At 39.9% G+C, this 17,307-nt stretch overlaps 2 protein-coding genes across 7 annotated transcripts in view; one reads left to right on the forward strand and one right to left on the reverse strand.

Annotated features, from left to right (window-relative positions):
- The window catches only part of Babam2 (BRISC and BRCA1 A complex member 2), a 393,826-nt gene extending 387,472 nt beyond the window's left edge, over positions 1 to 6,354 (reverse strand). For all 3 annotated transcript variants that reach the window (XM_090337241.1, XM_090337243.1, XM_090337240.1), the window contains exons 1-2: positions 6,248 to 6,354; positions 1,724 to 1,875 (exon numbers count right to left, since the gene is read on the reverse strand). In XM_090337241.1, coding sequence (XP_090193367.1) covers positions 1,724 to 1,851 — 128 coding nt within the window. In that variant the 5' untranslated portion in view covers positions 1,852 to 1,875; positions 6,248 to 6,354. The remainder of the gene's footprint in view (positions 1 to 1,723; positions 1,876 to 6,247) is intronic.
- Positions 6,355 to 6,616: 262 nt separating this feature from the next.
- Positions 6,617 to 17,307, forward strand: part of Rbks (ribokinase) — a 75,110-nt gene continuing 64,419 nt past the window's right edge. For 2 of the 4 annotated variants that reach the window (XM_090337247.1, XM_090337245.1), the window contains exon 1: positions 6,619 to 6,830. In XM_090337247.1, the coding sequence (XP_090193373.1) occupies positions 6,745 to 6,830 (86 nt within the window). In that variant the 5' untranslated portion in view covers positions 6,619 to 6,744. Of the gene's footprint in view, positions 6,831 to 17,307 lie in introns of all 4 variants that reach the window. The other 2 variants (XM_090337246.1, XM_090337244.1) reach the window with 2 other exon arrangements.

Genomic DNA, 17,307 nt, shown 5'->3' on the forward strand with positions numbered 1-17,307 from the left:
CTCATGCCTGTAATCCTGCCTACTCAGGAGGCTGAGATCTAAGGATCTTGGTTCAAAGCCAGCCCAGGCACTAAAATCTGTGAGACTCTTATCTCCAACCACTAAAAAACTGGAAGTGGTGTTGTGACTTGAGGGGTAGAGTGGTAGCCTTAAGCTGAAGAGCTCAGGGACAGCACCAAAACCCAGAGTTCAAGTCCCATGACTGAACAACAAAAAAAAAAAAATTTAATATAGCAATAACAACAAAAGAGAATCCAATTAAAAATGGACAAATGGGGCTGGGAATGTGTTTTAGTGGTAAGGGTACTAGCCTGTATGCATGAACCCTTGGGTTTGATTCCTTAGTACAACATAAACAGAAAAAAACACACATAGCACTGTGACTCAAGTGGTAGAGTGCTAGCCTTGAGCAAAAGAAGCTCAATGGCAGTGTGCAGGCCCTGAGTTTAAAACCCAGGACTGGCAGAAAAAAAAAAAAAAAGAAAAGATAAAAATGGGCAAATGAATACAAATGAAAAGGAGAAGGCGAGAATGCAATCGAGAATCAATATATGGGCCAGGAGTGTGGTCTAGTGGTAGAGTGCTTGTTTAGCATACACAAAGACCCAGGTTAGATTCCCTGGTGCTACCTACATACACAGAAAAAGCAGAAAAAGCCAGAAGTGATACTGTGGCTCAAGCAGTAGAGCACTAGCTGTAAGAAAAGCCCAGGCCCTAAGTTCAAGCCCCAGAACTGGAAGGAAAAAAAAAACTCTAGTTTCCATATCTTGGAGTTAATCTCAATTAGGATCACTTTATATGGTCATGTGTACATAGCTTTTGAACTATTGTGATGCTAGGGCCGGGAGTTCAGCCTGGTGGTAGAGTGCTTGCTTCGCATGCACGAAGACCACGTTCAATTCTTTGGTACCATATACATAGAAAAAAAGGTAGAAGTGGTCCTGTGGCTCAAGTGGTAAGTGGTAGTGCTCTAGCCTTGAGAAATGTCCAAGGACAGGGCTCAGGCCCTGAATTCAAGCCCCACGACTGGCCAAAAAAAAAAAAAACCCACACATATCTTAGCAATGGTAAATAATACTGTAAGGAATAGTTGTGTCAGTAGCTATATTTTTCTATCACTTCTATAAATCTAATTTTATTTCAAAATACAATGTTTTTTTTCTTTAAAGCAATACATCCAGGTGTGAGACTTTCGTATTTGAAACTCATTGTGAGGAATGACTCATTTAGGCTATTACAATTTTCCTATTAAGAGATTATCAAATGATGTCAGATGCAGAATCTCAAAACCTAATTCTTAATGTGCACACTGAATTGAAGTAAACAAGAAAGCAAGCCAATGCATGAGAAACATTCTTGCTAAAACCCACATGGCACACTATTCACAAAGAGATAAGCTGGGGGTAAGGAGGAAAGACATACACATTCTGGCCATAAAGCAATGGCCTGAAATACAAAAACAGGATACATTAAATGTCAAGAACTAAACAAAATAAACTGAATCAGAGACTACAAATGTGGCTCAGGGACAGCATGCGTATCTAGCACATATAAGGCCCTAGGTTCAATTCCCAACACTGCCAAAATAAATATTTTATTTTTTAAAAATTAAACCCAACTGACCAAGCAGATGATGAGACTGTGTCTTGAAAAATTTCTGCAGTGGTTTATTTTTGAGTCTAGGTTTGTAGTTAAATAAGGTTGAACTCATTCAGGTACATACCCAGATTTCAAGTCCGTTATCCTCAAACAATTTGTGGCATCCAGTCCCACTTTTCCATTGCGAACAACACTAGAGATGAATGGTGATAGCATTGGAGAAATCCGATTCAAGGCAACTTCTGGGGACATTATGACTTGATTTATAAACCACCGCTGAGTATAGAAGGAAACAACAATGATCAGTTTATAATGAATAAAACATTGCAAGCTTCCTAAAGGCTGGCACAGCAGTAAGAATCTTCTCTTACATCAAGAAATACTTTTATTTCCCATCTGTAGAGCCTCCCAGATCTTCTAGGCTAGGCACACAAGACCTGAATATACCACTCCTTTTCTGGAAGGGACAGAACCCTTGAAGTGCAAGTCCCTTCTCCTTTCCAAAGATAAATGCCACACACTACTCAAAACTCTAGCTCTTATACTATGGTTTGCCAACAATACTCTCTCTCTAATATACAAAACACAAACACCTTACAGTTAGAATTCCTTCCATCTTCACCCCAACAAGGGGTACAAATTTGATTGGTAATATACAAAAAAGAATCTAATTTGCTTCATTCAGTACTGATATTCTTAACAATAAACAGTCTCTCCACAGTATATTTTAATTATCTGCTGTGAGCATAACCTGTTCAAGGATTTTGTCTTGAATCCCTAATGCTCAAAAAAAGAATTTGGTATACACTAAGCATCCAATAGCATTTTAATAAATAATAAATTAATAAATTAAGTATTAAATGTAATTAAAATACTGTAAGAAAAATAGATGCATGAGATCAAAGCTCAAGAAATACTTAGGGTTGGAAAGAATATAATATATCCTCCAAAATGGTAGAGTAACTGTAGCAATTCTGAGGAATAAATGTAATTAAAAAAACACATAATTATGAAACATAAAGTAGAGATGAGACTCAAGTGATAAGAGCAAAACAAGAGCATGAGGCACTGAATTCAAGCCCCGGTAATGGTACATAAACCAATAAAGGCCAGGTGCTGGTGAGACATGTCTATAAGCCAGGTGCTAGTGACACATGTCTATAATCTTATAAGCCTAACTACTCATAGGCTGACATTTGAGGATCCAGATTTGAAGCCAGTCTTGGCAGAAAACTTTATGAGACTTTTATACCCAATTAACTAGCAAAAGAAAGAAAGAAAGAGAGAGAGAGAGAGAGAGAGAGAGAGAGAGAGAGAGAGAGAGAGAGAGAAAGAGAGAGAGAGAAGGGGGAGGGAAACAAAGTGACAAAGGAAGGAAGGAAAAAGAGAGAGGGGAAGGAAGGAAGGAAGGAAGGAAGGAAGGAAGGAAGGAAGGAAGGAAGAAAAGAAGGAAGGAAATTTAGATAGATAGCAGACAGACAGACTGACTGATTTGAAGTAGGGAGTCAACTGAAGTAGAAGAGGGCCAGCCTTGAGTATAAAAGCCAAGTGAGTGCAAGAGGCCCTGAGTTAAAGCCCCAGTAGTAACACACACATACACACACACATACATACATACATACATACATACATACATACATACATACACATACATACACACACACTACATATAAAGATATATATACTCAAATATTAAGCAACAGAGTATTATGAATCTTTCAGTCATTGATTTTAATGTCCTAAGTCCTTACACTTACAATTCAAATGCAAAGCCACTAAGTATTATTTAAATTTTTTAGAAACTCGTGGTACTACAGAAAGGAGTACATTATCAATAATAGATTTCAAAATAAAAGGCATAACTTTTAGAGGAGAGAAAGTCAATTCAAATGATATTCAAACCCATATTTTAAGGAGAAAAAAAAACACTAATTTCTAGCCAATTACATGTAATGGCTTCTGTAGCTCTAGACTTCACAGGTTTTACCACAAAGAATTTAAGGACCTTCTAAAACTAGTACTTGTGTTATTTCTGATTTAGTAAAGGGAAGGACTGCCATGATCTTTCAAAAAACATTGCAGCCCTAGTGATGACACCCAGAAGTCCCTTAGAAGTGTAAAAGCTTTATGCCATGTACTTCAGTTCCCAAACCATTCTTTCTGCAAACATAAAAGAAGCTTCTCTCCTGACCCCTTACCAGATGTCCCACCTCACACCATTCTAATATGGCATCATAGAGTAACAATATAAACATTTTAGGCACTGTATTAACAATCACAAAGAGTGTAGAGTTTTATTTGACTTTATCTCTGAAAAAGTTTATATATATATATATATATACATATATATATATATTATTATTACAAATGCTCTTCACAACCTAGACAGTAAAATGTGTTTAATTCTTCTGCAAATGATATGACTGTTTTGGTTTTTTTTGGTTTTTTTGTTTGTTTGTTTTTTCCAGTACTGGGCCTTGAACTCAGGGCCTGAGCACTGTTTTTGGGCTTTCTCAAGGCCAGAGCTCTACCACTTGAGCCTCAGCACCATTTCTAGCTTTTTTTCTATGTATGTGGTACCGAGGAATCGAATCTGGGTCTCCATGCATACTAGGCAAGCACTCTACCACTAGGCCAAACTCCCAGCCCAACTGTTTAGTTTTTGAAGAGTGTACACCATACTATCATGCTTGAAAATTTTTAATTGTTCTGCAACATTTGTTTTTATTTTCATATACTGAAAGGATGTGGATCTGCATCCCTGCAAAAGTCATAAACCTCATGCGTGGGGGAAAGGGAAGCAAAAAAAAATCACATAAAAATTATTCTTCAGGGGCCGAGAGTTTGGCCTAGTGGTTAAAGTGCTTGCCTAGCATGCATGAAGACCCGGGTTCGATTCCTTGGTACCACATACATACAAAAAAGCCGGAAGTGGTGCTGAGGCTCAAGTGGTAGAGCTCTAGCCTTGAGAAAGTCCAAGGACAGTGCTCAGGCCCTGAGCTCAAGCCCAAGACTGGCAAAAAAAAAAAAATTATTCTTCAGAAAATTATTTTTCTGACAATACTATCATTTTACCTATCATTCAGGAAGGAAGGAAGGAAGGAGGGAGGAAAGGATAGAAGGGAGGGAGGGAGGGAAAGGACAGCAACGAACACATAATTAGCATTATCTCTTCACTATCAGCACCATACTGCTCAGTTTCATAAGACCACTTGTCCCCCACAACTCCTGGTGAATACTGTGAATATCCATTTCACAGACAAATTCATGAGTAAGAGCTTATTCAATACCACAAATGAAGCAGACAAAAGGATCACAATTCAAACTTAGCTCTCTCAAAGTCGTATCTTCCCCTGTATAAACATTTAATGACACTGGGTCACAGGACCAAAGAACCTTTAATGACTGAACATGAAGTTGACATTCAAGGATAAATGAAGATAGTTCTAGATTGAAATAAATGCTGGCTTACAACTAGAAACAAACTAGACTAATGCTAACCTACAGATGAAGCAAAAGCTGAAGAGAACAAACCTGCTCAGGAAATCAAACCACACTAATGGTGACAACAACCCATTCAACCCAGCAACTGTCATGCCTTGAGGTTAACACCCGAGAGAATAAATTTGCCTTTGTTTCTAGAAGAATACAGTATTTTTTTTTGACAGTGCAAGAGTTCATGCAGCACTAAAATCTGTTTCACTAGAGAGGTGTGACCTCTTTAAGCAAGGGGTAAACGTAGACTAATTCCAAAACCATACACCACCAAGTAGCCAGAAATAATGGTCCTCTGGTGCAGTGAGCAAAACCACCAACAGAACTCAATCCCCCAGTAACCTCTAGACATGGCAGCATTACACGAGATCTCAGAGAGACAGGACATTTTCAGGACCAGTCTCCTCTCTCAACATGCCGGTTCAATCAATCCCAGAGAGACAGCAATTTTTTTTTGTTTTCATGCGCAGTCTCCTCGCTTAAAATGCTAGCTAGCTCTGGAATTTGGATGTCTTCCACTTTGACGCTATTTCTGAAGGAAGCTGCAATCACACAATGCTGGAGAGAGATTCGAATAAGGTCACAAAAGGTCTTCTGGGTAGGCTGCCTGGGGGAACACAAAGACGTGCGAAAGCACCGTCCCGCGCCGACAATTAGGATGGGGTGACAAACGCGGAAACACGTGCCCCGTTGACGTCATGGGACGGAAGGGGGGCTGCGGCAGCATCACGTCCACGTCATACGGCGCACGAGGGAAGGAACGCCGGGGAAGCGATGCCTCCAAGGAACGCCATCCGGAAAACACATCGATTAGAACCAAAGAATGGCAGCCCCCCCCCCCCCCGCTCCAGGAGCGACCTAAAGGGACACTCGCCATCCTCTCAAATTGTATGCCGCGCCCCCCCGCCTTATCAATAGAAAGGAGGGGGTTAGGCCGGTGGTCTTTAGTCAAGGGGGGAAGTGGGGAGTTGGGGCTCATTCTTGAGGAGATGAACGTGAGGAGGGGGTGGGGGGTGGCCGGGGCATCTTGTGGAACGGGGACCTGCTCTTGAGGAAGAGGCGGCGCCCTCTGGCCATCGTTAAACCACGGTTCTCTGCGTTCACCTGTGCGCCTCAAGGCTTGACCTCCCCACACCAGCCCCAGTCCAGGTACCTGGAACTTAAGTCCGCGCGGTAACCGGCGACTACGTGGGGTACAGGTTACCCGAGCGCGCCCCCGACCGACGCGCCGACCGGCACGCGCACCGCGGACCGAGTACGTGCGCGCTCCCTGACGTCCCGCTCCGCCCCCTCCACGGCCCGGAGACCCGCAGCGTGCGCGCTCCCGCGCGGAGCCAAGCCGGGCAGTCCGGAAGGCGTCTCCGCGGCGCCTGAAAATTCCCGCTCTGCCCTTACTCGGGCAGGCAGCGAGAAGCGCCGGCCCCTGCCACGTCTGCCGGGCTTTGTACTGTGAAGGCAGCGCTGCCGACGATTCCTAGACGAATAGGGGGCCGCTGGTGGGCGGAGTTATTTCGGGCATTGGGGTGGGCGACCCATCCGGGAGGGGGAAAGGCCCGCGTCGCTCGCGAGGGTCGACGCGGCGTCTGTGGTGACGGGGTCGGGCAAAGGGCAAAGGGCGACGTGCAGGTTGGTGGCCATCTCGGGTTAGCGATGGCGGCGTCCGGGGAGCCCACCGGACAGTGGCAGGAGGAGGTGGCGGTGGCAGTGGTGGGCTCGTGCATGACCGACCTGGTCAGGTTAGTTGGGACCGCTGCGCGACGGCGGGGCCTGGGCGGCCTGGGCGGCCTGGGCTCGGGGCCGAGGCCCTGGGGACGCGCCGGGTCGCACTTTGGGAGTGAGCATCACGCGTCCCGGCCCGCGCCCTGCCTTTCCGAAGTGGAAAAGGCAGAATTCGAGCTTGTTGAGGTAAATGAGGTGAGAGGACGGAAGGGACCCCGTGCTTGTGAAAGCCTCATTCCCCCAACAGGGCTTCCCAAGACAGTCACCGGCCAGGTGACTTTGACCGCAGGCATCATACCGCAGGAGAGCGCCTCTACCTCACGGGGTTGTTTTGAAGAGTAAACAAACCGAATACTGTCCACACTAGGTATTATCCTACTAAGTTTATATGAAATGGTAAGTTGAGCAGGGTTCAAAAAGAAACATCAGAAAAAGCGGTGGCTCAAAGTGGAGGAGCACTGTCCTTGAGCACAAAAGCGCAGGGACGACGTCCAGGCCCCGAATTCAAGCCAGGCGAACAACAACAAAAAAGATCCCGTGTTTTTCTTGTTCTGAGCGCTGGTGGCTGGTGCTATGTAATCCTAGCTCCTCAGGAGGCTGAGTTCTAAGGATCACGGTTCAAAGCCACCCGGAGCAGGAAAGGCCTTGAGACTCATCTCCAATTAACCTCCAGAAAACGAAGTGGTTTTGTGGTCCAAAGTGGTGGAGCACTAGCCTTGAGCAGAAAAGCTCAGTGACGGTGGTCAGACCAAAGTTCAAGCCCCTGACCAACAGAAAAAAAGAAATCTGTAACCCTATTGTCATTCCTGCCGTATTTTGTATTTACAGTTTATTAAGTATTCTCATAATTATGGGTTACACTTGTTAACCTAAGTATGAATCCAGAGAAAAATTCATAAATATAAGATGGACGCTGTCATCATTGGTTGGTCACAGCCCTTTTCATCTTCAAAGCCAGCAATGGTTGGACAAGCTTTTCTCACATATCAACCTGGTTATTACTTTTCTTTCATAAAAATTCTTGTGGGGGCCAGGAGCGTGGCCTAGTGGTAGAGTGCTTGCCTAGCATGCACCAAGCCCTACGTTCAATTCCTCAGTACCACATACACAGAAAAGGCCAGTAGTGGTTCTGTGGCTCAAGTGGTAGAGCTCTAGACTTGAGAAAGCCCAAGAACAGTGCCCAAGCCCTGAGTTCAAGCACCATGACTGGCAAAGAAAAAAAAAAAAAAGATTGTGATTACTCTTGTGATCCAGCCCAACCAGATTATCAGAACAATCTTTATAGTAGCCTGTTATCAACATCAATTCCTCCTTGCTATGTATATATGGTATATTCATAGATTCTAGGAAATAGAAAGTGAATATCTTTTTTTTTTCTTTTGGCCAGTCCTGGGCCTTGAACTCAGGGCCTGGGCACTGTCCCTAGGCTTTCTGAAGGCTAGAGCTCTACCACTTGAACCACAGCACCATTTCTGGCTTTTTGCTATGTATGTGGTACCAAGGAATCAAACCTGGGTCTTTGTGCATGCTAGGCAAACACTCTATCACTAGGCTAACCTCCCAGCCAGAAAGTGAGTATCTTTTGGAATGAAAATATTCTGTCCACAAGGGATGACAAGAATTTTTATCGTTTTCAGGTATAACAATAGTGGCTTCATTACTCTTATTCCTAAATTTAACCAGTTTAGACACACCATGCCTGTAATATAAAATCACTTTAGAAATAAAACTACTTCATTAAGTTATCTTGGATAACATCCAAGTCCAGCTTTCTTTTTACATTATAGTAATATATGTAGACACTGCTAATTCAGTCAATGAGCAATGTTTTTCATGTCTAATTTTAGTTCTCTGAATCGTAAGCTCTATATAGTAATAATTTTTTTGAAAAAATTATTAGCACAATGGCAAACATTTAATTCCCATCTTTTTTACTATCCTCTTAATTGTGTATGTGTGTGTGTGTGTTGGTACTGAGGTTTGAATTCAGGGTCTACACATTGTCCCTTAGCTTTTTCTGCTCAAGACTGGTATTCTACCACTTAAGCCATACTCTATTTGTGGTGTTTTGGTGACCAACTGGAGATAAGAATCTCATGGATTTTACTGCCCAAGCTAGCTTCTAACCATAACCTCCAGAGAAACTAGGATTATAGGCAGGAGCCACTCCATGCGTATTTTATTGCTCTCTTCTTGATCACTCATCATAAAGATGAGGGAAATCAAGCTCATCCTTCTGTAAAATAAAGTTCTTCCAAAGAAATTCCCATGAAAACCCAAAAATAAATGGACATCTTTGGATGTTAGATTTATAGGCCTTGATTAATCATACTTTATTGATCTTTATTTTTTATGTTGTGTCACAGTTATTATTATTCAGTTATTTGTTCCTCTAAGTCTTAATTGAGTTTAAACCATGATCCAAACTCTTTCTACATAGAAAGGATACATAAAAAAAAAAAAAAAAAATTCTCTGCTTCATAGAGCTTACATTGTAAAGTAAGAAATAGACAATATCAGTGCCAGGAGTTTGGCCTAATAAGACCCGGGTTCGATTCCTTGGTACCATATACATAGAAAAAGCTGGAAAGGGTGCTGTGGCTTAAGTGGAAGAGCTCTAGCTTTGAGAAAAGCCCAAGGACAGTGCTTAGGCCCTAAGTTCAAGCCCCAGGACTGGCAGAAAAAAAAATCAAGAAATAGACAATATCAGTAAAAGAATGCAAAATGCATAATATATATATATTTTAAAATACTACAGGGCGGGGGAAAGCATGAAAAATGGCACGGGTAGCTCATGCCTATAATCCCAGCTACTCAAGAGACTTAAGATCTAAGGATAGTGGTTCAAAGCCAGCCCAGGCAGGAAAGTCTTACAAGACTCTTATCCAATTAGCCACTGGAAAACTGGAAGCGACAGTGTTGCTCAAAGTAGTAGAGAGTTAACCTTGGGCAAAAAGGTTCAGGAACAGAACCGGACCCTGATTTTGAGCCCCACAACTAACAAAAAGGAAAAAAAAAACCTCATGAAAAGAAATTAGAGTACTAAGCTTAAATCCTTGTCCAAAGAGAGTCTCACTAAGAACATAATTTGTAATAAAGGAGGAAAGGAAGCAAGATATATATATGAAGAATACTTCAGACTTGCATATGAAAAGGCCCTGTTTAGTGAACAACAAGGAATTTAGTAAGGCTGGAGCAAAGAAAAACATGGGTATCAGGAGTCTGATTTAAGGATTTTGGATCACTGTGGATGAGATGAAAAGCCATTGGAACATCTGAAGTGAGGAATATTATAATCTATACAGAATCACACTGGGGCTATGTGAGAAAAGAATGAAAAAAGGCTGGTATAGAAGCAGAAAGACAACTTCAGAGTAGATACAAATAATATTGACAAGAAATGATGGTAGCTTGGAATCAAAGTGGAGAGAAACAAGCATCTTTTTGTATTTTGAAAATAAAGCTGACAGCATTGGCTGAGGAATAGAAATAAGTCAGAAATTATGTTATCCATGGCCTGGGCAACAAGAAGAGGAAGGTAACCTTTGTGGAGATGAAGATTGTAGGGAAGGAAGTGGAGTAGGAAGAGGGCTGTATCTGGAACTAAAGGCAGTCTGAAGTCTCAAGTACCAATTAAGCATTCAACTGAAAAAGTCAAGAAGGAGGGCTGGGAGTTTGGCCTAGTGGTGGAGTGCTTGCCTACCATGCACGAAGACCCCACATGCAAAACAAAAAGCTGGAAGTGGTGCTGAGGCTCAAGTGGTAGAGCTCTAGCCTTGAGAAAGTCCAAGGACAGGGTTCATGCCCTGAGCTCAAGCCCAGGACTGGCAAAAAAAAAAAAAGTCAAGAAGGAATGTACATAAATATGTTTAGAGGAGAGCCTTAAGATATAAATCTGGGAGTCATCTATATATATAGCTTTTTAAGCCATGAAGCAGGATGAGATCTCTGAGATCTGAATTCTTAGGGCACTTTAGCATTTCCAAGATTTTCACATCGTGTCCTGCCTCCTTTTTTTCTCGATATATCAGATAACAAAGTGAGATACTGTAACAATATGAGATACCCAAGAGACAGTAAAGGAGATGAAAGATAACATAGTAGATTAAGGACAACAATCATTCATTATATGGCTTTTGTTTCAGTATCCTGGAGGTCCTTTCAATTAGCTTCATACTATATGGCCTTATATATCAAGGTTTTGCTCTATTGCAGATCTCTGCTAGTAGAGCCCATGTCCTTGGGTTTTCTCAAGGCTAGAGCACTACCACTTGAGCCACAGCACCACTTCAGCATTTTTTTTTTCTGTGTATGTGGTACTGAGAAATGGAACCCAGGTCTTTGTGCATGCTAGGCAAGCACTATACTACTAGGCCAAACTCCTAGCCCTGTTCCACCTCCCTTTTGATCTCTCTGATTCTCATTCTCTTTATTTATGAAATGAGATGAAAAGAATAACTTTTTCTTGGAGCTATTGTAATAGTTAAATGAGTGGTGATATTGGCAAGCTTGATATGGTATTTCTCATGTGATAAGCTTCCAAAAATAGAATTTGTTTCTACTAATGTATCAATTGTTCCAAAAAATATTTATTGATGCTTGATATTTATATATAGACACAGTCTTAGGTATGTTGCAATACAGAAGTAATTATGACACATGCTGTGAGAGAAACTTGCATAAATTTGTTTAAAGACCAGAGGCAGTGCACCTGGGCTACCCTGGTTGCATTTTAAAGAATATAGTTTAATTAAGCCAAGCTAAGAAGTAAGAAAAAGAGCATAAGGAATAGGGAAGAGATTTGGAATACAAACAAGACTTTGAGACTGAAAACTAGATTGGAGTGATATTTTCTACTCCTGTATCATCACGTATGTTCCATAGTTCCTAGAAGGAATGAATGAACTATAGGTCTTTATAAGATCTGTTATTCAAATGCTATTTTATACGTGCTATTTAAACAAATATTTGTTCAATAGATATTGAATTTTCAGTATAATGATCAAAATTAAAATATTAACTGCTGAAGAAAGCAGTACAGAGCAGTTTAAAGACTAAAGCATTAGAGTCAAAAGCTCTGGATTAAATTCAAATTTAACCCCCAAACAGCTAGGTCATTTTGATAAAACCATTACTTTTCTGCATCCTTTCTTCCTAAAACAATGGTGGGATAATATCTACCCTAGTCCATCTTACAAACATATTACTGTTAAGCTCAAATATAATCAGTTCTTGATTATTCACAATCATGAGAAGTGTAAACACCAAAAACCAAAAATAGTAGAAAATAAAAATTTAATAATTGATTCCAGAATACATTTTTCATGTGATTTATCCTTCTAATTATATTTTGTTTAGGATATAATTAAAACCCATTTTTATTTCTTCAAATTATACCAGCAGATGGCAGGAAGATGTAACCTAGATAATTATGTGACAGAAGTCATTTTGGAATTTAAAATTTACTATAATTAATTGGCAAAATAGAAAACATTGGTTCTGTAGTCATCTATCTTTTTTGTTATTTTTGGCACATATCATGCAAAGTACTGGATTTCATTATGACATTTCCATACATGTGTATATTATATTTTCATCATACTTGTCTCTTTTATTGTCCTTTCCTGTGTCTTCCCTCTTCACCCTATCTACATCCCTAGAAGTCACACTTTGTGATTCTTTTTTTTAAAGGTAAATCTTTTTTTATTGTAATTAATAAAAGGGTTACATGATATTTGCCAGATAGAAGGTACATTAATTCACATACATTGATACCCTTTCACATGTCTTGGTCCCCATTACCCTCCTCCCTACCCCCCCATCTTGTTTTCCCTCCTTCCCTATCCAATTTCAAATAACCAAATACAAATATATCCAATATATCAGATAACAAAGTGAGATACTGTAACAATATGAGATAACCAAGGGATAGCAAAGGAGATGAGAGATAACATAGTACCACATGACTCACTTATTTCACCTAACATCATAATTTCCAGTTCCACACATTTTCCTGCATACAACGTAAGTGCATTCCTTTATGGCTGAATAAGACTCCACATTTTCTTCTTTAGCCATTCATTCATTGACAGAGATCCAGGCTGATTTAGTAATTGTTAATAGTGCAGCAATAAACACAGATATACAAGGTACCTCTATAGTAAGGTGAGGTGGATCTTTTTGTTATATACCTAAAAGTATCATGGTCATGCTTATTGTTACATAAATTCATACTTTTTTTTCTTTTCAATCATTTTGAAGTCATCAGGACCTTGGAAAATGTCTTTGTCTTGCCAATTCTCTCTCTGCTATACTTTTCTGCATCCTGACTTTTCACTCCCCGGTATCTTCATGCAAAACTTTTACCAATCTGTAATAGCCTAATCACTTTATAACCCTTAGATGCACATGTATATCTCTCCTGCCCTCATTTCCTACAGGATCTTGTTCCAAAATTAGTTCATTTCCCACCTCCCTAATCAAGTTTCTGTTTTTCCTCCACAACTACAACTAGCTAGCAGTAAGGAGACATATATATGAATGTATGTGGACATATAGATAATATGCAAAAAAATTGTTGGCATTATGTAATATGTTTATTTTTAAATGTTTTTTTAATATTTTATATCTCAGCAAAATGAAAGGAATATGTCCTTTCTTGTCGCCATCATTCTGACCAGCATTTCTAAACTGACATTATGAAGACTTACATCACACAATGACTTCTCCAGCTTGGAAATTAAATACCTGATTTATTTTTCTCCTTAGACCATAATCACCTATAGCTCTTTATTGTATACATAGGCATCTGGTGTCCCAGCTTTCTGTAAGCTTCTTTTAAGGTATAATACCACTCACAAATACTTACTTCTGACCTTTTAGTAGTAACTAAAATCAGACTTAATCATCCCACCATAATCAACTAGAAAACAACTATTTCAGATAATAGCACAGGAGTGTTATCCAGAACAGAAAGGAAACAAAAAAGTTGAGTTCTGCAACATATTCCTGGCTCTTGCATAAAGAAGAGATAACTTAAGGCAAGCATGATAATATCATACCAAAAAGAGAAAAAAATATCACATTCTAAACAAGTTCAATGCAAATCCATTATAAACAAATTCTTAAAACCATCTATGGGGAGTGGAAGTTGGATACATAATATATAGAGAGGAACAAAGATGTGATCGCAAACTTTTTGTTAGAAACAAGACAGAAGCCAGGTGCCGATGGCTCTCACCTGTGATCCTGCCACTCAGGAGGCTGAGATCTTGGGATTCTGGTTCAAAGCCAGCCCTAGGACACATCTAAGAGATTTATCTCCAGTAACCAGCAAAATGCCAGAAGTGGAGTTATGGCTTAAGTGGTAGACTAGCCTTGAGTGAAAAAGCCAAACAAGAGCATGAGGCCCTTAGTTCAAGCCCAGTGCCAGACAGCACCAAAAGAAGTTGGGGGGTGGGGAGGGATAAGAGGATGGAGGGAGGGAAAGGAAAAAAGCTAAAGACAATGAAATGAAAATTTAAGGGCTTGAAAAAAATTATATCCTTTGGATATGAAGTAGAGGCCAGAAATGTTAGTGTATGCCCAAATCCCAGCTACACTTCATACATGGAAGCAAAAGGATTACAAGTTCAAAGCCAGCTGGGTTACATGGTGAGACACTATTTCAAAAGACAAACAAAATACACATATTCCCATGCTTAAAGGTGGACTATTCAAATAACACCTCTTACTCAGAAGCCTTAGTATTTCTTGAATGAGTGAATGAATGAATGAATGTGAATATGAATAAATGGGAAAACTAATACTTCTGAAAAAATAGGATGAGGATTTTCCTGCCAAGTGGTCTGAAGGCCTCCCTAAGGAGGTAACACATGCAGAGATGTGAGTATTTAGCAAGGCTTTAATATGAGAAAAGACCATAAAAATTCTCATCTTTGCTGTCTCCTATCACCTAGCACATTTTTTGGCACACATAAGTTTTAAATAATAGAGGTCAAAGATATGATGCTGTAAAAGACTGGCTTGAACATTATCTATAAACTCAAAAGCTTCATCTTGGGACAAAATGACTTTCTATATATAAAAAGGGTTGCACAGGGGGGCCAGGAGTTTGGCCTAGTGATAGAGTGCTTGCCTAGCATGCACGAAGACCCAGGTTCGATTCCTCGGTACCCCACATACATAGCAAAAGCCAGAAGTGGTGCTGAGGCTCAGGTGGTAGAGTGCTAGCCTTGAGAAAGTCCAAGGACAGTGTTCAAGCCCAAGACTGGCAAAAAAAAAAAAAAAAACAAAAGGGTTGAACAAATGCTTATAAAAATCAGTTAAGAATCAAAGATAATTCATGTTTCTTTTCATAAATCATGTATGTCTAGAAATTTACATAAGGGACCATAACTGGATTTTAAAATTTTACAGAGTTAGAAATAGATGTCATTAACTTGGCTTTTGAACTTTAACAAATAATGAACTTATTTATAGGACAGTGTAATGTTTTAGTACGTGCATTTTGTAAGTATCAGATTAATCAACATATGTTAATGTTAAATATTTTGAAAACATTCAGAAATATTTTTACTATAGTCGTTCTTCTATGTAGTACAATATAGACTTTGCTCTTCCTAATTCTTTTTGTACTCATTTACCAATTTCCTTCCCCCTTCGTACCTCCCCCATTCAGCCTCTGCTACTACCATACTCTACTTCTAGAGTTCAGCTTCTCAGATTATACAAATAAATGAGATCGTATGGTATTTGTCTCTCTGTTCCTGGCTTACTTCACTTAACATAATGCCCTCTAAGTTCATCCCTGTTTTTATAAGTGACATCTTGATTTTGAAATTACTCTCAACCTTTTAAATGTGACATACACAAATGCCAAGGGGAGCAGAAATGGTTGAGGAATACAGGCAGTACGAATAATAAATTAGTGTAATGAATTTTAATTGGTATTAACTAGTGTGCAATCTACTGTTACAGGGGCTTATGATATCTTAGAAGCCTGAAACCAAAAGAAGAAGGGTCTAATAAGCCAAAGGCAACAAATTCCTTAACTTATAGTTAAAGCTAACATGACCTTTGTTTACAAGAGTTTTGTCCCTATAAAATCTGCCATTCCTTCCTTTGGTTAGAATGATCTCAAATCTGTAACAGCCACCTCATTGTCAAGAAGTTAAAAGCAATTGATAAGTTGTTCTGGTAACACCTGTCAGTGAATTAGCTCAGAGCACAAAACCCAGGCAATTCAGGGCTTGACAAGTATTATTAAACTGTTTTGCAAGAGAAAAAGCTGGTTCAAAGAGGGAAAGGCTGTCAGGGTAATGCCTCCTGCTCAAGTACCCAGGCTGTAATGGCAGCCTGGCTTCTTGTGGTTTCAGGGCCATCTATGAACATGGATTGTGTTCCTTTCTTTCCAACTCAAAAGTGTTCTGACATTTTTTATGCTAAAATTTCATTTTCAGTTGAAAGTCTTTTGCATGGTTTTGTCTGGATTTTCCCCCTCATTAGGAAGTTTATACTATTTTCACTTTTTTTTTTTTTTTTTTTGGCCAGTCGTGGGCTTGAGCTCAGGGCCTGAGCACTGTCCTTGGACTTTCTCAAGGTTAGAACTCTACCACTTGAGCCTCAGCACCATTTCTGCCTTTTTTCTATGTATGTGGTACCGAGGAATTGAACCCGGGTCCTCGTGCATGCTAGGCAAGCACTGTACCACTAGGCCAAACTCCGGCCCCAATACTATTTTCACTTTTATATGAGATCAAGTTTCTACCAGTACTGTGGTGTTAATTTTAATTTAAGCTACTACTCCTACTTAAATTAAGGGAAATCATAGTAATGCTTTATGTCCGGGGGAATAGTGCCTTCTGTGAGTTCTTTCTGAAATCCAAATATAATTTCATGATTCAATAAGGTAAAAAGTTAGGAATACCTGATTGAAAGTGAACTAGAATTAGAAAGCCTTTACCTACTTGTGATTAACTTTTCAGTTGTTCCTTCTGTTCTATTATCTACTCTTTAAATGTCTCTTGTAATTTAATATGTCATAAACTTTTTATGTAGGTAAAATATATAAGCTATCTTTAGCTTGAGTTAAACAGAAGCAGGCCATAAGACAGAGGCTTAAGAACATAGACTCTATGAGTGCTATAATGGAGGAAGAAGGCACAGGTTGCAGGGAAATTGAAGCAAGGAAGAAAGAAGAATCCATACTAAATTACTAACATTCTAGAGTTGGCTGCTCCTCAGAGTAACTTGCTATTCATTCCTTGAGGACAGCATAAAGAACCATAACAGAAACAGAAGCCTTCAAGTGGGAAGAGCACAGCATTGCAAATGGCTTTATTAGTGGTTTCAACCTGCTAGAAGCCAGTTTGTATCCAGAGAGAACTGGTAGTTAAAAATCAGACAGGAAGAGCCAGGAGTTTGGCCTAGTGGTAGTGTGCTTGCCTAGCATGCACGAAGACCTGGGTTCAATTCCTTGGTACCACATACTTA

Source organism: Megascapheus bottae, chromosome 7, assembly GCF_031878675.1.
Source record: "Megascapheus bottae isolate mThoBot1 chromosome 7, mThoBot2.hap1, whole genome shotgun sequence".
In the NCBI taxonomy this organism is placed as follows: Eukaryota; Metazoa; Chordata; class Mammalia; order Rodentia; family Geomyidae; genus Megascapheus; species Megascapheus bottae.